The 18,357-nt window shown below is 42.6% G+C and overlaps 1 protein-coding gene and 1 long non-coding RNA gene across 5 annotated transcripts in view; one reads left to right on the forward strand and one right to left on the reverse strand.

Annotated features, from left to right (window-relative positions):
- LOC122981275 (calmodulin-binding transcription activator 1-like) overlaps window positions 1–18,357 on the reverse strand; it is a 58,277-nt gene that overhangs the window by 19,724 nt on the left and 20,196 nt on the right. For all 4 annotated transcript variants that reach the window (XM_044349925.1, XM_044349927.1, XM_044349924.1 and 1 more), the window contains exons 4-7: window positions 13,265–13,332; window positions 5,269–5,404; window positions 3,023–3,094; window positions 872–1,025 (exon numbers count right to left, since the gene is read on the reverse strand). In XM_044349925.1, coding sequence (XP_044205860.1) covers window positions 872–1,025; window positions 3,023–3,094; window positions 5,269–5,404; window positions 13,265–13,332 — 430 coding nt within the window. The remainder of the gene's footprint in view (window positions 1–871; window positions 1,026–3,022; window positions 3,095–5,268; window positions 5,405–13,264; window positions 13,333–18,357) is intronic.
- Window positions 7,135–11,672, forward strand: LOC122981277. Its single transcript, XR_006403205.1, has 5 exons — window positions 7,135–7,215; window positions 8,778–8,840; window positions 9,563–9,633; window positions 9,727–9,936; window positions 10,714–11,672. It is a non-coding gene; the product is annotated as an uncharacterized LOC122981277 (long non-coding RNA).

Raw genomic sequence — 18,357 nt, forward strand, 5'->3', positions numbered from 1 at the left:
GAGGTACTACTTAAGTCAATAAGCCACTTAGTTTTGGGCAGCTGTCCTTATTTGCCCTTCCAAATCAGATCAAAGATGGGTGAGATTAGGTAAGCGTGTGTGTTGGAGTGTGTACTGGAGTTATCTACCCTCTCTGATGCTCATTTATGAATAATACATGCTGGATATTTCAGGCACCAACGTCTACTTTCTCTGTATCCCTCCCTCTTTTTTGGGTGCAATGTGTATCAGCCTGTAGGTGGCAGCATGGCGCTGACTGTCGAAACCATCAAAAGCAAAAAAATCTCTTTATCTGTGCAAAGCTTGGCTGTACTGAATGTATCTTCTTTAGGTGTCTCTTAAAAGAACAATGTTGTCTTTAAATATCACTATTTTATAATGTAGCGGAATCACTACACTCTCATGTTGATAAGAAGGACAAAATGTTTAAAATCTTTCATCATCAACATTCAAACAAAACTAAGCTGAACCCAGCTTTCAGAAAATTGTTATTTCTTTTTGGCTTATTTGATTTTTTTTACCTTGATGTTTGTGCTAAATTCTGAACTTATTAACTTAAATTATAAAGAGAGAAATTTTCATATCATCTCCCCTGAATTGCTGCAGTCACCCGTTGTCTCAGCTGATGAAATTCAAAAGTTCATTATACTATTACATAATAGTATGCTATACTATTATGTAAATTGTCTGATTTCCTACAGATTAATGTTGAGGCTTGGCTACAGCAGGTTTGGTCATCATCTTTTTCATCATTATCATGATGAGTGGTATTGTTATTGACACATAGTGACTCATTTTGTCAGACTTAGGAAAAGTGTGAGGGCTGAAACATGAGAGCCTGAGAGTAGGAAGGAGGTGACAGAAGACTCACACATGGGTTTGAGTTGTCCAATGAGCTCCTCCTTGCTCCACTTGGCCCACTCCTTCCTGTCTGTGTTGATAGAGCAGAGGACAGGACCACATGGCTTCCCACTATCATCCACTGCCGGTACATTCAGATAGTGTACCAGCACAATGTCTGGGTTCTACAGCAAAGGGACACACACACACACACACAGACATGCACACACATGGCATTAGTTTAACATGGTATTTATTCATCAATTCATTGTCATGTTCTTACCACATATGAAGAGAGGAAGAGAATAAAATGACACAGTCTATTTACAGAGGGAGTGGAGGGAGGGGAGATGGGGAAGGAAAGGTTGAGAGAAACTGGAGGTCAGGGAGGAGGTCGGACATAGCGTGTCAAATAAGATCCTCTCACCTGCCCATAAAAGATTTAACAGCTCAAGCCCACTCATCACTCTCTCTAACCCTGCAGAGGCAGTGGAAGTGTCTACATGTGTGTTTGTGAGTGTGAGTGTGTGTGTGTAGTATATATAGAGAGAATGAGGGAAACAGAGGTAGAGAGGAGGTCAGGGTAGTTCTCACTATACTGTAGGCCACCAGCAGACCTATGGAATTTCTCCCCCATTAATGATTCAACAGGTGTGTTCGTGTGTGTATGTGTGTGTGTGTGTATGTGTACTTGTGTGTATGTGTACGCGTGTGTGTGATTGAGAGAGAGAAAGAGAGATACAGAAAGAGAGAGAGAGAAGCTCCTCTTGATGAAAGATTCAGTAGACAGACTCAGGTGAGGGGGAGGACCTGCTGAGGTGGAACACTTTTCTCTCCAAAAGAGGATGGCACAGTGGGCTTCTACAGCACCACACTGTGCAATGCAACAGCACTCACAGACTGATTTATGATCATATTCATTGATGTGTTTTGTTATCTCTGCAAAGAGCAGAAAACGGCACATTACAGATAAAGCAAGTCAAATTTCCCTTTATAATCTTCGACTGCAAGAATCACACTAGTCGGGCACGCTGAAAAAGAAAATATATTGGGTAAAGGCATACTCAATTTATGGCCGGTGGCTGGAATGTCCTTGTAAACTTCATGTGACAAATTATGCAGGAAATTCTGGCGAAGACTACATAAATATGTATGAATTTCCATATTTTAAATGAACATCACTGGGTATTCAATATTTTCTTTGAAATGAACAGAGAGAGACACAGAGCGAGGGGAAGTGTAAATGTATGCGGGCATGTTTAAGATTCAACGTGTAACCTGTCGTCTGAAGATGATGAGGTCCTGGTGACCATCTCTTGCATGGCCAGCAGAGGGAGAGACGTGTGTGTGTGTGTGTGAGTGTAACTGCTGCTCTCTGTTGTCTTTCACATGAGCAGTAGAGTGAGTCCAACATCTCTATGAAAACAACATGTTTTTATACACAGGGGACACCTGTGCACGTGTGTGTGTGTGTGTGTGTGTGTGTGTGCGCGTGTGTTTGTCTGAGCGTTTTGTGTGTGCTGTTCGTAGCTCTGGGGTGCTTTCTTGGAGAAGACCACATAGAGAGTAGTGCCTGAGTCCTTGAAGCTCACTACAGGTATTGAGAGTCAGGGTTAGACAACACACTGTGATCTGGAAGTTACAGTCAACTTCTGGCAAAGAAATGCTTTTACTACTCAGAAGTGTATGTTAGCATCATACCAGACCTATAGGCACAGCATATTCTTGGTATTCTAACTGTGTGTGCGGGTAGGACACTAAACTCAGCCATGCCATCCAGTTTTATTACGGCTCCAGCTTTGTGATAGTATTTTCAGTATAGTCCACCTCGTTAATTTAGAAGAGGAGGATGTTTATTGCTGGTTTATGCTTTAGCTTACTGTTCTATTTAGAAAATATAATGGGCAATTTAACACATGAAACTTAGTGTAAAACTAATAATATACTATATAATTTCTGGAAGTCCACTTCTGTGCAGAATGGCGAATAAAGCCTTAACATAGCTGGAATAAATGTTACAAAATGGCCATGACGTGAGGGCCTGAAATGACAAAGCTACGCGGCTTTAACCAGTTACAGCTAATAACCAGTTATCACCACTCCATAATTGTTGCTTAAGTCTTGTTCTGTAAATACATAAATATGTGAGAAAAGGAAAGGCTGGGAAGGGGGGCGGGCTTACCTGCAGCAGCCAATAGCATCTACGGTGGAAGGTGGGGATGATGGAGGAGTGGACGTAGCAGCCATACAGACACTAGAGAGAGGAGAGGAGAGGAGAGGGGAGGAGATTGCAGGGGAAACGAGAAAAAGAAAAAGGGAGGAAGCAAGACAAAAAAGTGAATACGGAGAAGAGGAGGAGAGGACAGTAAAGGAGAGAACAGTAGAGGAGAACTTCGGTTATACCCACTTAGGCTGTATTGATTGCGGTGCTAAAACTGAATTGCAAAGATGCTGTATGCGTTTTTTCCTAATGTCTCTTCTAAAATATCATAAATCTGATGTTGACAATAACAGCACAAGAGATGGTGAAATGTACTGCCTCGGCAGGACTAGACATAGCCAACTAGGAATTCAAAAAAAGTCACAATGTTGACAGCTTAAAGACTCTGCAAGAAGGATCCGTAATAGTGAAGAAGACAAAGAAAGAGGAGTGGAGTGACAAGGTGTTAAGGTGAACAAGATGAAGAAAAGGAGGTTTCAAAGTCTCTAGCACTGACTACATTCGGCCGGGGATACTACGTGTGTGTGTGTGTGTGTGTGTGTGTGTGTGTGTGTGTATGTGTATGTGAGTGAGGTGTAAAATCAGACAAATGTATAATTACAGAGGCTGAAACACAAATTTACATGACTTCACAATATCTAAGTGTTTGTGGAGTGCAAGGATGGGTGTAGTTTCGAAATGTTTCAATACTTATCCTCTTACAATATCTGAGTTTGTGTACCAAGCATTCAAAACAAGCTTCTGTTTGCTGAACATTTTTTGATATTCTGGTCAATACTCAAAAAGTGTTGAGATTTGATACCAAGCTCTAATGAAGTGTGTGTTTGTAGTGTTTGGCAGAGGAAAGATGAAATGATGACAGAAAAGCATTTTATCAAGGTCATCAATGCCACTTTTTCACACGCAGTAAAATCAGAAATCACACACACACACACAGACACAGACACACGCACACACACACACATACACTCATAAATTGGATGTGTTTAAAGACAAAATTGCACACACAAACACAAATACTCAGCAATCAGGCTGTATATAATCAACACTTAAACTCATTCTGTTTTCTTTCTCATACACACTCATATTTTCTCGCCATTTTGCCTCTTCTCAGAAGTAGCCCGCCCTCTATCTAAAGTGTGTTTTGCCAAAGGCAGAGTGCATTTCCATATATTTCCATTCGATATGAGGAGGCTCTCCATCCAGGGTTATGTTTTTCTCTCCTGCTTCCTGCCTCTCCCCATCCTCCTTCTCTCCCTCTGCTCATCTCACTGCTCTGCTCTGCTCATTCTCTCATACCCGTGCCCTGCTCTACACGCTGCTTGCTTGCTTGCTTGGGGGGTCCTGGGAAGAGGTGACACAAACAATTACTGAGCATATACCAGGCAGAGAAACACTTGCCTTTGTATGTGTGTTCATGCACGATTGCAGAAAAATGCATGTGAGATGAATGTCAATGTGAGTGTGGGGTCGTAAATAATACAGGTGCAGATGGGAATACTTGATCTCAATTATTCCCTTTACCTCTGTGTCTCTTTCGCCTGTCTCCTGCTCACCTTTAATGCACAACTATTGAGCCTGCCATAAACATCCATGTGCTACCTCACTGTCCCTCTTTTCCTTCTACCTCATCCTTTCTGTTTCTGACACATGCATGCTCACTCCTCTCACCTCTTGGTATATTCCTGCTGAATAATCAATTTTTGAGCTGGCTGATGTGACTCGAACACACACACACACACACACACACACACACACACACACACACACACACACACACACACACACATATACACACACATGCGCGCGCACAGACGCTGCCTTGAGACTGGATCGATACCCCTCTCTGTTCTGCTGAAGGAGGCATTGACATCATTCCTGGCCTCAGGCCAAACACACTCTTATCCTTCAGAGAGAGAGAGAGAGAGAGAGAGAGAGAGAGAGAGAGAAAGAGAGAGAGAGAGAGAGAGAGAGAGGAAGGGAGACAGGGACACTAGCAGGGAGGGAGGGAAAGAGAGGGGGGCACCACACTCTCTCAGGTACCACATTGGCCTGTAGCTCCAGCATTTGTGTTTGTGTGTACATTTGTGTTACATGTATGTGTCTACTAGGAGTGAAGGAGAGTAAGATAAGGACAAGATTGGCAGTGAACTCGTACTCAGCACCAAACAAGATTTTCGACTTGTTCTTCCTTTGCAGCCTCTTACCTCTACTCCCTGGACTTTGAGCTTCATATGATCCTCTCGGGTGGTCTTCCCGTCTTTCCTTTTCTTCCAGCAGTAGCCATCTTTCCTGTACTTGACCTTCTTACGGTTGTAGAGGATCATAGAGCCATTTTGAGGCCTGTTGGAGGACAGGATAAAGAGTTAGAGACAGACAGAATATTGCATTAATTTGACTAAACAGAATAAATGTTGCGCACAGTGGTAACTTTTGTGAAACTTCAATTCCATGGAAACTGACTAAGAATTATTTTCATGCTGAAATTTTAAACTATTAAAAACTGTCTTGCATTGCTGTTTTTTAACCAGTCAGCACAAGCAAAAACATGTTAATGGTTCCAGTTAGCCGCTCCCATGTAACCGCCTCTCTCTCATACACAGACTCACACTCCTACGTGTTAATATTTTAGTAGGGTGATTTATCAGCGCAGCAGGAACATTGGCCTCTAAGCTGCCATTTTATATACACCTGGTGGGATGAACATGCATGCACACAAACACACACACATACACAAACACACACGCTCACACCAGGAGCCATACGTGTAGAGAGATCAGAGATGGCAGGACCTACCGCCATGTGTTCTTTGGGCTCAATGTCAAACCTGCTGCTCAGCAATCAATCATTACACCTCTAAAACGTTAAGGACAGGTGCGTGCGTGCGTGTTCCTGGGTGTTTGTGTGTAGGTGGAGGAAAAATGCTTCTTTGCCTTATCTCATGACAACAGAAAGAGAACAGGCCCGTTAACAATCAATAAACTAGCACATACTCACAAGTGCTCTCTCTTTCTCTCTCTCTCTCGAACACACACACACACACACACATTTACACACCTCCTCTCTCCTTTCCCTGCCCTCCTCTTCTCGATCAACCTCCAGTCTTTATCCCTCTTATCATACTATCTCTTCATTTTATCTTTACTGCTTCTTCAGTCCCTCCATTCTCCCCTTTTCCACTCATTTTCATCTTTTCATCTCATCTATTCCTTTTGCTACCACCCTAGCCTCTGTTTCTGCTCTTTTATTGTCTCCCCTCCCCTCCCCTCCCCTCCCCTCCCCTCCTCTCCTCTCCTCTCCTCTCCTCTCCTCTCCTCTCCTCTCCTCTCCTATCCTCTCCCCTAGAGTTTGATGTAGACACATCTATATGGACTGAGATGATTGCAATTTACTCAGAACACTGTGTGTAGTGAAATTGAATTTACTTTGAGCTGATTTTCTTTGACACCTTAAATCTGTTCTGTTTTGGGGTGAGCCTACCAGCTTCTTAGCGGAGTGGAGACCCCCACCCTCCGATCAAAGCCGAGTTTAGTCTCTGTCTCAAGCAGTGTGAGTCATCTCAGAGCTGCTGATTCTAATTATGTTATGGAGAAGATGGATGAGATCAGATGTGTGCCTGTGTGTGTGTGTGTGTGTGTGTATGTCTATATGTACCTGGGAAATTGGGTCCTAGGGGTAATATAAGGACCATGCCAGTCTCTGCTTATTTTGCAAAGTGTAACTGTATTTATCAGTGTCTAAATAACATATTTTCTCAATTTTTTTTTCAATTCAAAGGCTTTATTGCCATGAAAACTACAAGAAAAAAATTTGCCAACAGCAAAAGTAGAATTCTACAAAGTATTTTCTCTTCTTCTTTGAAAGTCCTTCTTTACCACTTGACCTGATTTTTGTGTATCCCAGTGTACAGAACAGCGCACCCTTCAGGCAGTGGCTGCATAGCGGTTTCATACACATTTTTGATACACACATTTTGGCAGGCTTTCCTGTGATTGTCATGTGGGCGATACCTACAGGCTGTCAACTCCAAGGTCAGCCCCCCCCCCCCCCCCCCCCCCCCCCCCCCCATCCACCATTTAAGGATTAATGTTACATGTGCTAGCTGGTGAAAGCAGCAGTATGGCATGATTAATGGAGGGATTAAACACATACAGGTAAGCTTTCTTTTTGTAAATAGGCGATCCTTTTACATCATGAAGTGTTTAGCTCGTGATAATAACTTTTAGCCCATGTTTTTTGCATTCATAAAAACATATTTCTATTTTGTATGTGGTAGACAGCTAACGTTAGCCGCAATTGTTGTTATGCTGCAGGTGATGAGACAGTGAGGCAACTTATGTTTGTCTTAATGTAAAGGACATTCAAGGTGAGGTATGATGGTAAACTTTTTGATATAAGGACCACGGATAACACGTTGACCATTTGGCCCTTTGGCTGACTGGTTAGCGCAGATGTCCGTGTCCTGGGAGACTGGGGTTCCAGACCCGGCGTGGGAACTTTCCCTTACTGTTACATTGGTGTCAGAAGTGGGATGGCTAGACTGTGAGGCCATCAGACAGCTACAAGCAACCCGAATCAGACAAGTCCAGTGTTTGATCCTCTCAACAAGGATGAGGCAAAACGTCAAATGGACCAACATGTTTCATGGTGCTGTTTGTTCGTGTGTGTGTTCTGTCGCCCAAGTGTGATATGATTTATATGGACACCGGTATGTAAGGGCTTTTCAGAGTGTAATTCAGTAAAGTGTCTTAGGGTGTGTAAAGCAGTGTATGACAGAAATATGACTTGTGAGGTCCATATAGTTTATAGGGTCCTGCCTCCAGGTGGGGTTGATAGTGGCATCACTTATTTTTAAGAATACCTGGACAACCTGCATTTGGTCTGTATGTTAGTCCAATGTGTATGGTAAGTTGTTTAGTTACATCTGATGGATGAGGACCCAGTCACTGGTAATATGTGGAATGCAAAATAACATATTTTTTAAAAATGATCATAGCAAATCTAATAACTATAAAGGCACAAAGTCACTCAACAAAAGAGCTTTCACCCAGTGCAGCCGATTAGTGTCACCATCCCAGCAAGTGGGTTGCAAATAGATAATCAATGAAGAAATCAAATGCTGAATTTTTCAGTGAACATTCTTTTGAAAGATTCTAGTTTTCATATTGACAGTAATCATTCGTCCTGTCAAGTAACTAGAAACGTTTTTAGAGTGGATTTCTTTCCCTCAAAGCACACACAGAAACACAGCCATGATACATTTTGCATAATGTTACACAGGGAACATCCTGTTGTCAAGATATTTATGGTAATACCTACTTGTTCTATTTTTTAAGCTATTTAATTACGTTTTATAGGTAAACCCCAGATTTTATTGTGCCCTTCTTTTAAGTTTTATGCTTTGTTTGTTGGTTTTATGCTTTGGTTGCATTTTGTCTGTGAAGTACTATTATATCTGTTAAGTACTCATTTTAAAACAAAGTACTCTCTGTGTGCATATGAAAATGTCTGTTAATCCTTTTTTCCAAACTTTCTCATTGGTGCAATTAGTGTAATTATTATTTTTATCTATAAATCTCGAGAATCCTGCAAGACTTGTAAAGCTGTATTTCCACACTTCCTTATTTTTATCCTCTCTCTTAAAGGAAACAAACAAATAAGACAGACAAACCACTGTGTTAATTTTCAATCCATCTGTTCTTGTTTTCTATTGTAGATTGCCACTGGGAATCATTTCTGGAGTCCAAATGAAATGGATACAGTTGTCAACAGTGAGAAGGTAAGTTGTCATGTAGACATTTGATGGAAATCAATTTGTTTTTTAATACTTTGAAGATATAAACATATGGATATAAAATGTCTTGCTCCTCAAACTGTCTGGTAACAATAAATGTTACAATAAAACATTTCCAATAGTGTCAAAAATATAGCCTGGTGTGTGCAACAGTATCCGACTTGGACAAGTGCCTCCAGTGTGTGGGACTGTGCAGTAGGTTGATATATGCGTATGATTAACCACTCTATAAACACCTATGGAAAATTATCGTTGTACACAGCATAGGCTACTATACCAACTATTTTTCAGTTTAACAATGGTGTCATTATGAAATTGAAGACAGCTACCTCACTTTATCAGAGCGAGATCGATTGCAGCGTGTGTCATATATGTCATATAATTGAGATTATGCAAAGATGATTCATTTTGCCTCATTGGCACTGACCAGATCATATCAATAAGTGTCTCTTCAGCAGTGAATATTTTTGCTGTTTCTTTTCAATAGATCCACAGTGCGAGAGCGTTATTTAGATCCCTTTCTGACAAGCTAGCATGACATGGTACCAATGGATGCCTTAGGTCGTCTAGTTTCATATGATACCAGTATCTTCACTGTAGCTTTAAAAGTGAGCCCGCTACAGCCTCTGAAAGACAGTAACTCGAGGACGCCGGCGTCCTTGGGGAGTGTAAGTGGTTAAAATGTATATATTCAAAATGTGTTACAGTTTGTTCAGGGGTCTGGCATAAATCCTGCCTCAGACGAATGGTGAATGATAACACCCAAGACCTGTCCCAGGTGAGTATCTTCTTAAGGTTTCTTTAACTCTATAATATACTGTCTGTAACTGTCGATTGCCATGTAAAATAAATAGCTTTCTCACCATTTCAGGAGCAACAGTCAGATCTGCTGTCAGATCAGGATAACATACCAGATGATGATGAGCACATGTCTGACGATGAATATGTACCAGACTCAGAGTCACAAGATGATGATGATGAAGATGAGGATGATGCAGATGCAAGCATGCAGTGATACCTGATGTTGAAATATCTTATGGGTCAGACACAAGCATCCCAGTTGTGCCCAACACATCAAAAGGTTGGTTGCTGTGTGTCTTTGGATTGAACCTTCAAATATTCTTTGTCTACACATATGACCTGTTTTCACACAGTAGAAAGCAGAAACGTCAACTTTCACGTAGGTGGTCACACTGACGTACAGCTACATAGAGGCCTGTCACACAACGCAACACGACACAGTTACTTCCAGTGTGGAAGTTGCTGGGACGAACAGACCAAAGACTTCTCTTTAGGTTATTATTATTATTATATTATTATGAAGCAGACTCAACCAACAAAAGTTACCAAAGTGGCACACACAACACAACAAGAAACAAAAACCACATTTTTAACCTTTCTATTTCTACTGGTGTACTTCCTAGAGTCTGTAAAACTGCTCATGTCGTCCCCCTGCATAATCGGGTGGAGAAAGGAGTGATCTGAATAACTAGAGACCAGTATCCAAATGATCTTGTTTGGGTAAAATTCTAGAGTCACTGGTAAATTGTAAACTTAAGGAATTACTCACCACAAACCTTTTACATTTTTTAAGCAATGTTGGGTTTTGTTCGTGCTTATGCGTGATTCCTGAATTACCTATCTGATTGGCAGCGGTCAGTGAACTTGGGAAGTATTCGTTCAGAGTTTTTACCAATAACTAAGGGTGTTCCACAAGGTTCAATTCTGGGTCCAGTTGTTTTTTTATGACATAATTACAATATAATCTTACAATATTTTATTAATAATATCTCTTCATCTTTAACTAATTGCCATGTACATTTATACACAGATGATACAATATTGTATTGTATTGCAGACTCTCCTCAACCAGCCGTGGAGAACCTGCAACTTTACTTCGATGTTCTCCAAGCCACTCTTAATGATCTTAAACTTTACTGAATGCACATAAAATTCTGTTTATGTTATTCTCTAGAGCTAGAGGTAATGGTAGCAAAAACTTATGTTCAAACTAACTTCATATTCCCACTGTACAAGGATCCATTGTTGAGAGTTATAGAATTAAAGCACCTTGGTATTTAGATAGATGACAAATTCACATTCAAATTTCATATAGACAATCTTGTCAACAAATTGTGACAAAAAATTGTTTTTTGTACAGAAATAGAACTAACTTTCCTATGTTTTGTAGGAAAAGGACTGATGAAGCTGCTTTTCTCTGTTATGGATTATGGTGATGTAATTTCTAGGCATGCCTCTGCCTCTACTCTTAAGCCCTTGAATGCTGTTTACCTCTCTCAGTTTACTACCGGTGATGTTTATAACACTCATCATTGCATCCTGTATGTAAAAGTTGGGTGGTCTTCTCTGTCTGAGAGACATGACTGGCATATATATTTATTTATCTACAATGAGCTTATTGGGAAGCTGCCATCTTACATCACATCTATGCTAGATTGGTCCTCTGGACCACATCACACTCAGTCTAATGACTGGCTTTCACTGCAAGTCCCTCGAGTTTGTACTGAGCTTGGAAGCTCTGCTTTTTGTTTTCATGCTCCAACTGCCTGGAACTCTCTACAAAGCACCCTAAAAATGAATACTTTGGTAACCCTTGGACAAGTTAAACCATTGATCACTAACCACACACTCTGTTTGCACCTGTTTTAATTGATTTGTTTTTATATCTTGTATCTTTTATTATCTGTCCATATATACTTGTTTTAATTGATTTGTTTGTATCCTGTATCTTGCACATTTTATTAACTGTACTTATATACTATATTGATTGTTTTCTTTTATCTTGTTTCTTTTATTATTATTATTTTAAATCTTTTTATACTCTTTACTTTTTACTCAACATCATTGTAAATGATGACCAGCACTCAATGATTTTATTGAGTGTAAATAAAGGCGATATATATTTGTTAATATGGCAATACTGATCCACTACCAGGCAGGTTTGGAGAAAATGGCCCTCTATACTATATAGACCTGTGTGTGTGTGTGTGAGTGTGTGTGTATGTGTGTGTGTGTGTGTGTGTGTGTGTCGGTGTGTGCGTGTGCGTGCACGTGGACGGTGCCCGTGTTCCTCGCAAACCCTCCGATTCAAGCAGACATAAATGCTATTGATTATAACTGGGCTGTGATGTGTGGGATATAAAAAGCTTTTCCACCGTTCAACAGTGTAGCAGAGCGAAAACAGAGAAGGCAAAGTGGAGGAGAGCAGGAAAAAAAAAAGACGGCAAGATAAAGAGACAGAGTGGGCGAGTGAGTGAGTCCGGTAAAGGGAGGAGAGAAGGAGGAGCAGATGAGAAAAGTGAGAGGAGAGGGAGAGAGGAGGTAACAGTTATTACTTTGAACTGATGAGGTATTTCGGTGAGGGGAGAAATGAAGGTCATTGATTGTTATCTTAGTATTGCCCCTACAAGTGTGCAAACGCGTGCGCACGTATGGACTCAAACACACATGCACGCACAGCCACGCACACGCATAAATGTCACTGGCTCCGTTAGCTGAGCCCCTTTCCATCTGATGGGATTAGGTGTAATCTGTTCTAATCGTGCCTCGTGTCATGTGTAAATGGGATTATATCTAACTGCTGCTCAATAACACCAATATGACTGCTGCTGCTGTTGCTGCCGGGAGGCTGAGGCTATACGGCAGCACAACCAATCAATGAGAAATCCATCCACAACATAAACTGTGCAGCTGGCCTCAGGCTGCTCCTGAGAAGAGTCCTTCAGCTCGCACAATGGGAGCGCGGAGGCATCACCTCAGGCTTTCAGTAGTGTCAGTAATCAGAAACCGCTTCACTTACTTTCCTTTTTCTTTCCTTTTCTTTTTTCTTTCTCTTTTTTTGTCATACCAACATCTGTATTAACTAAAGTAAATGTCAATAAGGTGAATTGTAAATTATTAAAATTGCCTTTCTTCTTCATTCTTTCATCCTCTCTCTCTCTCTCCTTCCATCCTTGCTTCCTTCCTGACTATAACCTCTCCCCATTCTAGGAAAAGAGCTACCTACGGTTCATTTGGATCGATGAATATTCAGTTCTGGCATGTGAATCCCCGTTCACACCCCATCTTATATACACACACTCCCCCCGCCCCCTTATGTCTGAATTATACATCACTTATCCTAATACATTTACATTCATTAATACTCCATTTCCAGCTGACTAGGTGCTTTACAGTCCGGCCATGTTCTGGAGCGTTCTCTACATGTAGAGTAGCCCGTCAGCAGGACCCTTTGGAGACAGTCGACGTACATCTCTAATGTTTTAATCAAACACTGGCACTCAGTCATTGGGATTAAAACAACATGAGTCACTGGCTGATTAAGCGATGCTGTGTTTCTACGTGGGTGTGTGTGTATGTGTGAAAACCAATGTCTGCGCTCTCCTCACCTGGTTTTTGGCGATGTCGTCAGCCACTCATCATGTTTCTCAAAAGTGATGAGATATGCAGCAATCTCCTAGAGAGACAAAGACAAGACGGAAAGGTTATATTAGTGTGTGTGCATGAGTGTGTGTGTGTGTCACGGGGAGATAAAACATAACAGGTATTTCCAGATGACCTGCTGATGCCCACAGAGAGTGTGTCACTATCTGATTGCCACGGTGAGGTCTGGGTGCCTGATTGGTCACAGAGCAGCCAGTCAGGAGACAGATATAGAGGACAGACCCTCAGGGCCAGCAACCAATCACACTCACCGACACACCGATGTCTCCCTCCACTGGGGAGGAAAAGCTATCTCCTAAATACACACACACATGCTACATAAATACACACACACACACACACGGTGGGGGTGCAGACCCATACACTAGCTGAGAGAGTGCGCTGATAGGAAAAGTTTTCTTGTACTTTGCAGTTTCACAGTTTCTCGTCAGATAAAGCCCGCTCCTAACTTGATTCTTAATTCCTCCGGCTCTCCTCTCCACACTATTTCTATTCTTCCTCCACACTCACATGAATCCAATAAGGAAAAAGAAAGTTCAAATCATACAGGTGCATTCTACCGAGAGTAAGGGAAAACAAAACGTCCATACACACACACACAGACAGAGACACACAGAGATGCAGCCAAAAGAAACCATTGTTTATACCTCCTGCTTTTTAGTCGCTCACGCAACACCGCCTTTTCCCTTTGCTCGGTGAACTCTCTCACCCCTGGCTTCCTCCTTGAAGCATCATTCTTTCTCTCCCTATCTCTGACTCCCATCTCACCCACTTGTTGTGAAAGACTATGAAATGTAAATTGTCCTCTTAAGGCAATCAGTGTTTGAAATGTGGCACAAAGCAATAGTGAAGAAGACATCAACACTCCAGCACTCCTTCATCTGCCCCCTCAGATCAACAGTCTCCACTCCAGACCTCCTCTCCTTCTCTTCCTCTCTGTCTCTTTCTGTGTGTGTGTGTGTGTGTGTGTGTCTGTGCATGTGTGTTTTTAGGTATTTGTCCCAGTTTGGCATGAGAGCACTCCAGCTCCACGCCGATCAGACGAGATGAAGGGACAAAGAGGAAGACGGAAAGAAAGGCAAGGAGAGACGAAAAGAGAGAGCAGCTGGAGGGTGCTGGCACTTAACTGGATTGTTTTTTAGTATCCTCCATTCAATCTTCACATCCCAACCCCCCACTTCCTCATCCTGCATTTATATGTGTGTTTATTTTTGTATATGTGTGTATGTGTGTGTGTGTGTGTGTGTGTGTGTGTGTGTGTGTGTGTGTGTGTTTGCGTGCGTGCATGCGTGGGAGGGACTGCCATCACACCATTAATAATTATCACTATCAAGCTGGCCACTGTTAATGTCTGTCTGTCTGAGCCACATAAAACTGCACTGAGCCGAGTTTAGGCTGGGCACGCACACAGGCACATTTTTTTTACCCACACAACAACACGCATACACACTTACACACACACACGCACGCACGCACACACAAACACAAACACACACTCTAACACTTACACACAAGGAGTGCCTCATTCATTTATGCATCTATTCATTAGCTGTGACAGGCAGCCACCTCTCCTCCTCCCAAACCACTCCGCAGCAAGTCAATATCCTATACGGCCTCCACAGCCCCGGCCAGGCACTCGGGCTCCCCTAGTGACTGTCAGCCAGTGGGAGGCGGTAGGAGAGAGAAAGAGGAGAGGAGACGAGGGGCTGGGAGAGACAGAAGGATGGGAGGATTAAGAAGGAGGGAGAGAGACTTGCAATTAAAGGCCTGCCCCATAAGAGCCATTAAAAAGCCAGAAACAGAAGAGTCAGCTGAAATGGCAGCCTGACACACACTCTCAAACACACCCACCCCCACACACACACACACACTCACACTGGAGACACACACTCCAGCTCACTCCCTCGCCAACACACACACACACACACAGACATACACACACATGGCCATGTGAAGAGTGACAGAAGTGAGATGGTGAAGGTCGGTCCTCAGGAAGTCACAGTTATTGTCCCAGTGGACACCAGTGATGGAGCGCTTTGTGCATGCCTGGCGACACACTGACCCTTCAGGAATACTGTGAGTGTGTGTGTGTGTGTGTCTGTGTGTGTGTGTGTGTTCGCTGTGCCAGACACAGGGACAGGGACAAGTGTCTTTCTCCAGGGATCTACTCTAGAAACCCAGACGCTCTGCATGTCTGTGTGAGCCTACGTAATAATAATAATACATTACGACAGGCCCAACTGGATGCGTGCATGCGCTTTTCCAAACACACACCTCTTCCAGTCTGTCAGTGTTGTGAGAGCTAGTGAGAAAGAGAGAGAGACAGAGAGAGAGAGAGAGAGAGAGAGAGAGTTACTTAAGAAATATCTAACAAAGCAGAGAGCATGAGTGGGAAGTTAGATTGGAGCGAGCGATGCAGTTGGGGAAATCAGCCTCCCACTCACGCATCACTGAGACCATCTCCCTCCAAGAAACTGGTGGCATGTACAGAAAAGCAGACAGACAGACGCACGCACATGCACACACGCAAACACATTCACACGCACTCCTACAGGCCTCAGGGAGATTTCCAGAGGAGGCAGGGAGGAGGAGGGGGGGGGTGGGGGGTCGCCTACACTGCAACAGACTTATCCAGGAGCTTTCCCCAGGGAGATTCCGTTATAGGGTCTGGCCACAGGCTAGTATGCGTATGTGTCTTTATGTGTGTGAGCGCGTGCACGTTTGAAGCCTAATGATGAGCATCACCCCGACAGAGATCTGGGGAAAACAGAGTTGTCTGTAAACTGGAACTGTCACATCCATTCGAAGTGCCTCAAATGAAGGCTGCCGCTGGTCCTCGCCACAGAAATCGTTTGGCATTGAACAGTTTATTTTGGTGTTACAGGAGGTAGAAAACTGAGGTGTCCTTTTCAGCTACAGAATCCATTTTTGCCTTTCTCCTTGAGTGTGGTTAAGTCTTATATACATATATGGAGGAAAGAATTGCATTAGCATTACCAGGGGAGGTCTGCTGATGCTGTAATTTGTTCCTGAGCACCTCCACCGGTTTTCTCTCCTTCCCAGAACAACCCTGTCAGTGTCTGACGTTAATAGACACTCTATCCAAAATTGCCTCCTGTTTTTATTATTTTATTTTTTTGCAGACTACAGGCTTCTGTGTGGCTTTATTTTCATCTGGAGCACTATCTCAGCCATTCGTTCAACCCACATTTTTATTGATCATGGTCTATTTTTAAATAATTTCTGCTTCAAAGATTCATTGTGTAAATGAAGTGTAACAATGGCAATTTTATGCTAAACCTACATTGTCATGCAATTTGATTATGACCGTAATAATCAATAATCCATTAGAATTGAGAGGTGCCTGCAAACGTGACAGGACCAATCTCTTAGCATTTCTTCTGAGTCCGGAGTGACCTCTAAAATCACCAATGTCACAGGGCAACGGCTGCTTTTCAGAAGACTCAGAACTTGAGATCATGTTGCAACAAGAAATCTGATTGCAGACTAAATTGTGTTGAGCTGATGTAAATGATGCAACGGACTATCGTAAACCAGACCGATAATGTCTTGTTTGCACTATGTTCCTCTAACCTGGCTAATTAAAATGTGTAGCTCTCGACAGAAAGAGAGCCAGACACTGAGTTACGATGAGGATAATTTTGTTCCGTTCTAGCCGCAAAATAAAATTTCATCAAGCTTATTGTAAACCAGAGCAATAATGTGTAGTTTGTATTATATTCCAAAACTGCCTCTCTCCCCAATGTTTGTTACTTTCAACAGCCTTTATATTACCTCCACTGGCTAATACAACTGCTTAATGCTGTTTCCATAACAACTGTTGCAAAGCCCCTGATCAGAATTCCTCTCAAGCTTGCCTTGTGTTTATCATACAAACACCTCATCACACACTGGGCAACACACACATGCACGTACATGGACATAAAAGGATTGTACACACATGAATACAAATGGGCCTGTCTATTAATACACAAAGTCGCTTGTGTGAAAATAAATAAATAAATGGAAATAAAACTTGTCCCGGCCTTCTGTCTATTCTCTTGTTCTCTCTGTGAAACACACACGGATGCGCGCACAGACACACATTTGGTGCTGGTCTGTCATTGGAGGACGAGGTCTGACCTTCAGCGGGGACCCTCCCCTGTCACCTGGTCGGGAGAGGGACATGTGCGTCACATCCATCTCTGTCACACTGCAACTCTCACAACATTCATACACACACACACACAAACACACACACGTACATACTGTACACACACACAAAAAAATACCTCCCATGTCAAAACTAATGCATGCTAGGATGCACAGGCATGCACACACACATACACACATACACACACACACAGACCTAGAGAAACTTGGTCTCAGAAGAGTCTATGTGGTGGCTGCTGCCCATGTGAGTGACGGCTTTATAATGAAATAGTCACTCTCCCTTCTCATTCACTCCCTCACTCCCTCTCCTTATGGTTTGACCTCTTTACATTCTCTCCCCTTCTCTCCTCCCACCAGTTCACACACTTCCCTCTTTTTTTCTGTCTCATTTCCCTCTCATCTCCCTTTCGCCAATATACAGAAGTCCAAATGGTGAAGGTGGCTACACACACACTCACACACACACACTCACAGTATGTAAAGTAGCACAAACTTTTTTTAGCAGACACCTGAGAGCAAGGAAGAGTCAGCCCCAACTCACAGAGGGAACATCAATCGTATTTTTTTTTTTTTTAATATAAAACTTCCCCTCTCTCGCGCACCTTACCTGTCCTCTTCCACTCGTCTTTTATTTGCATTTGCAGAGACGGCCCCTTCGCTCTCAGCAGGGGGGTGAACACATCAAAGATGGCAACAGGTGTGTGGTGTCAAACACAATGCCAGGACCCCTGCTGCACTAGGGCATCTTGGATACAGTCTATCACAGCCCGCAAAAAACTGCCACAAAGTAAACCAGGAAAGGACGCACGCACACATATACACACAGAGAGACGTATATTTGAAATCTCTAATGACGGATGTGTGT

The sequence above is a fragment of the Thunnus albacares genome, chromosome 4 (genome assembly GCF_914725855.1).
Source record: "Thunnus albacares chromosome 4, fThuAlb1.1, whole genome shotgun sequence".
Lineage (NCBI taxonomy): Eukaryota > Metazoa > Chordata > Actinopteri > Scombriformes > Scombridae > Thunnus > Thunnus albacares.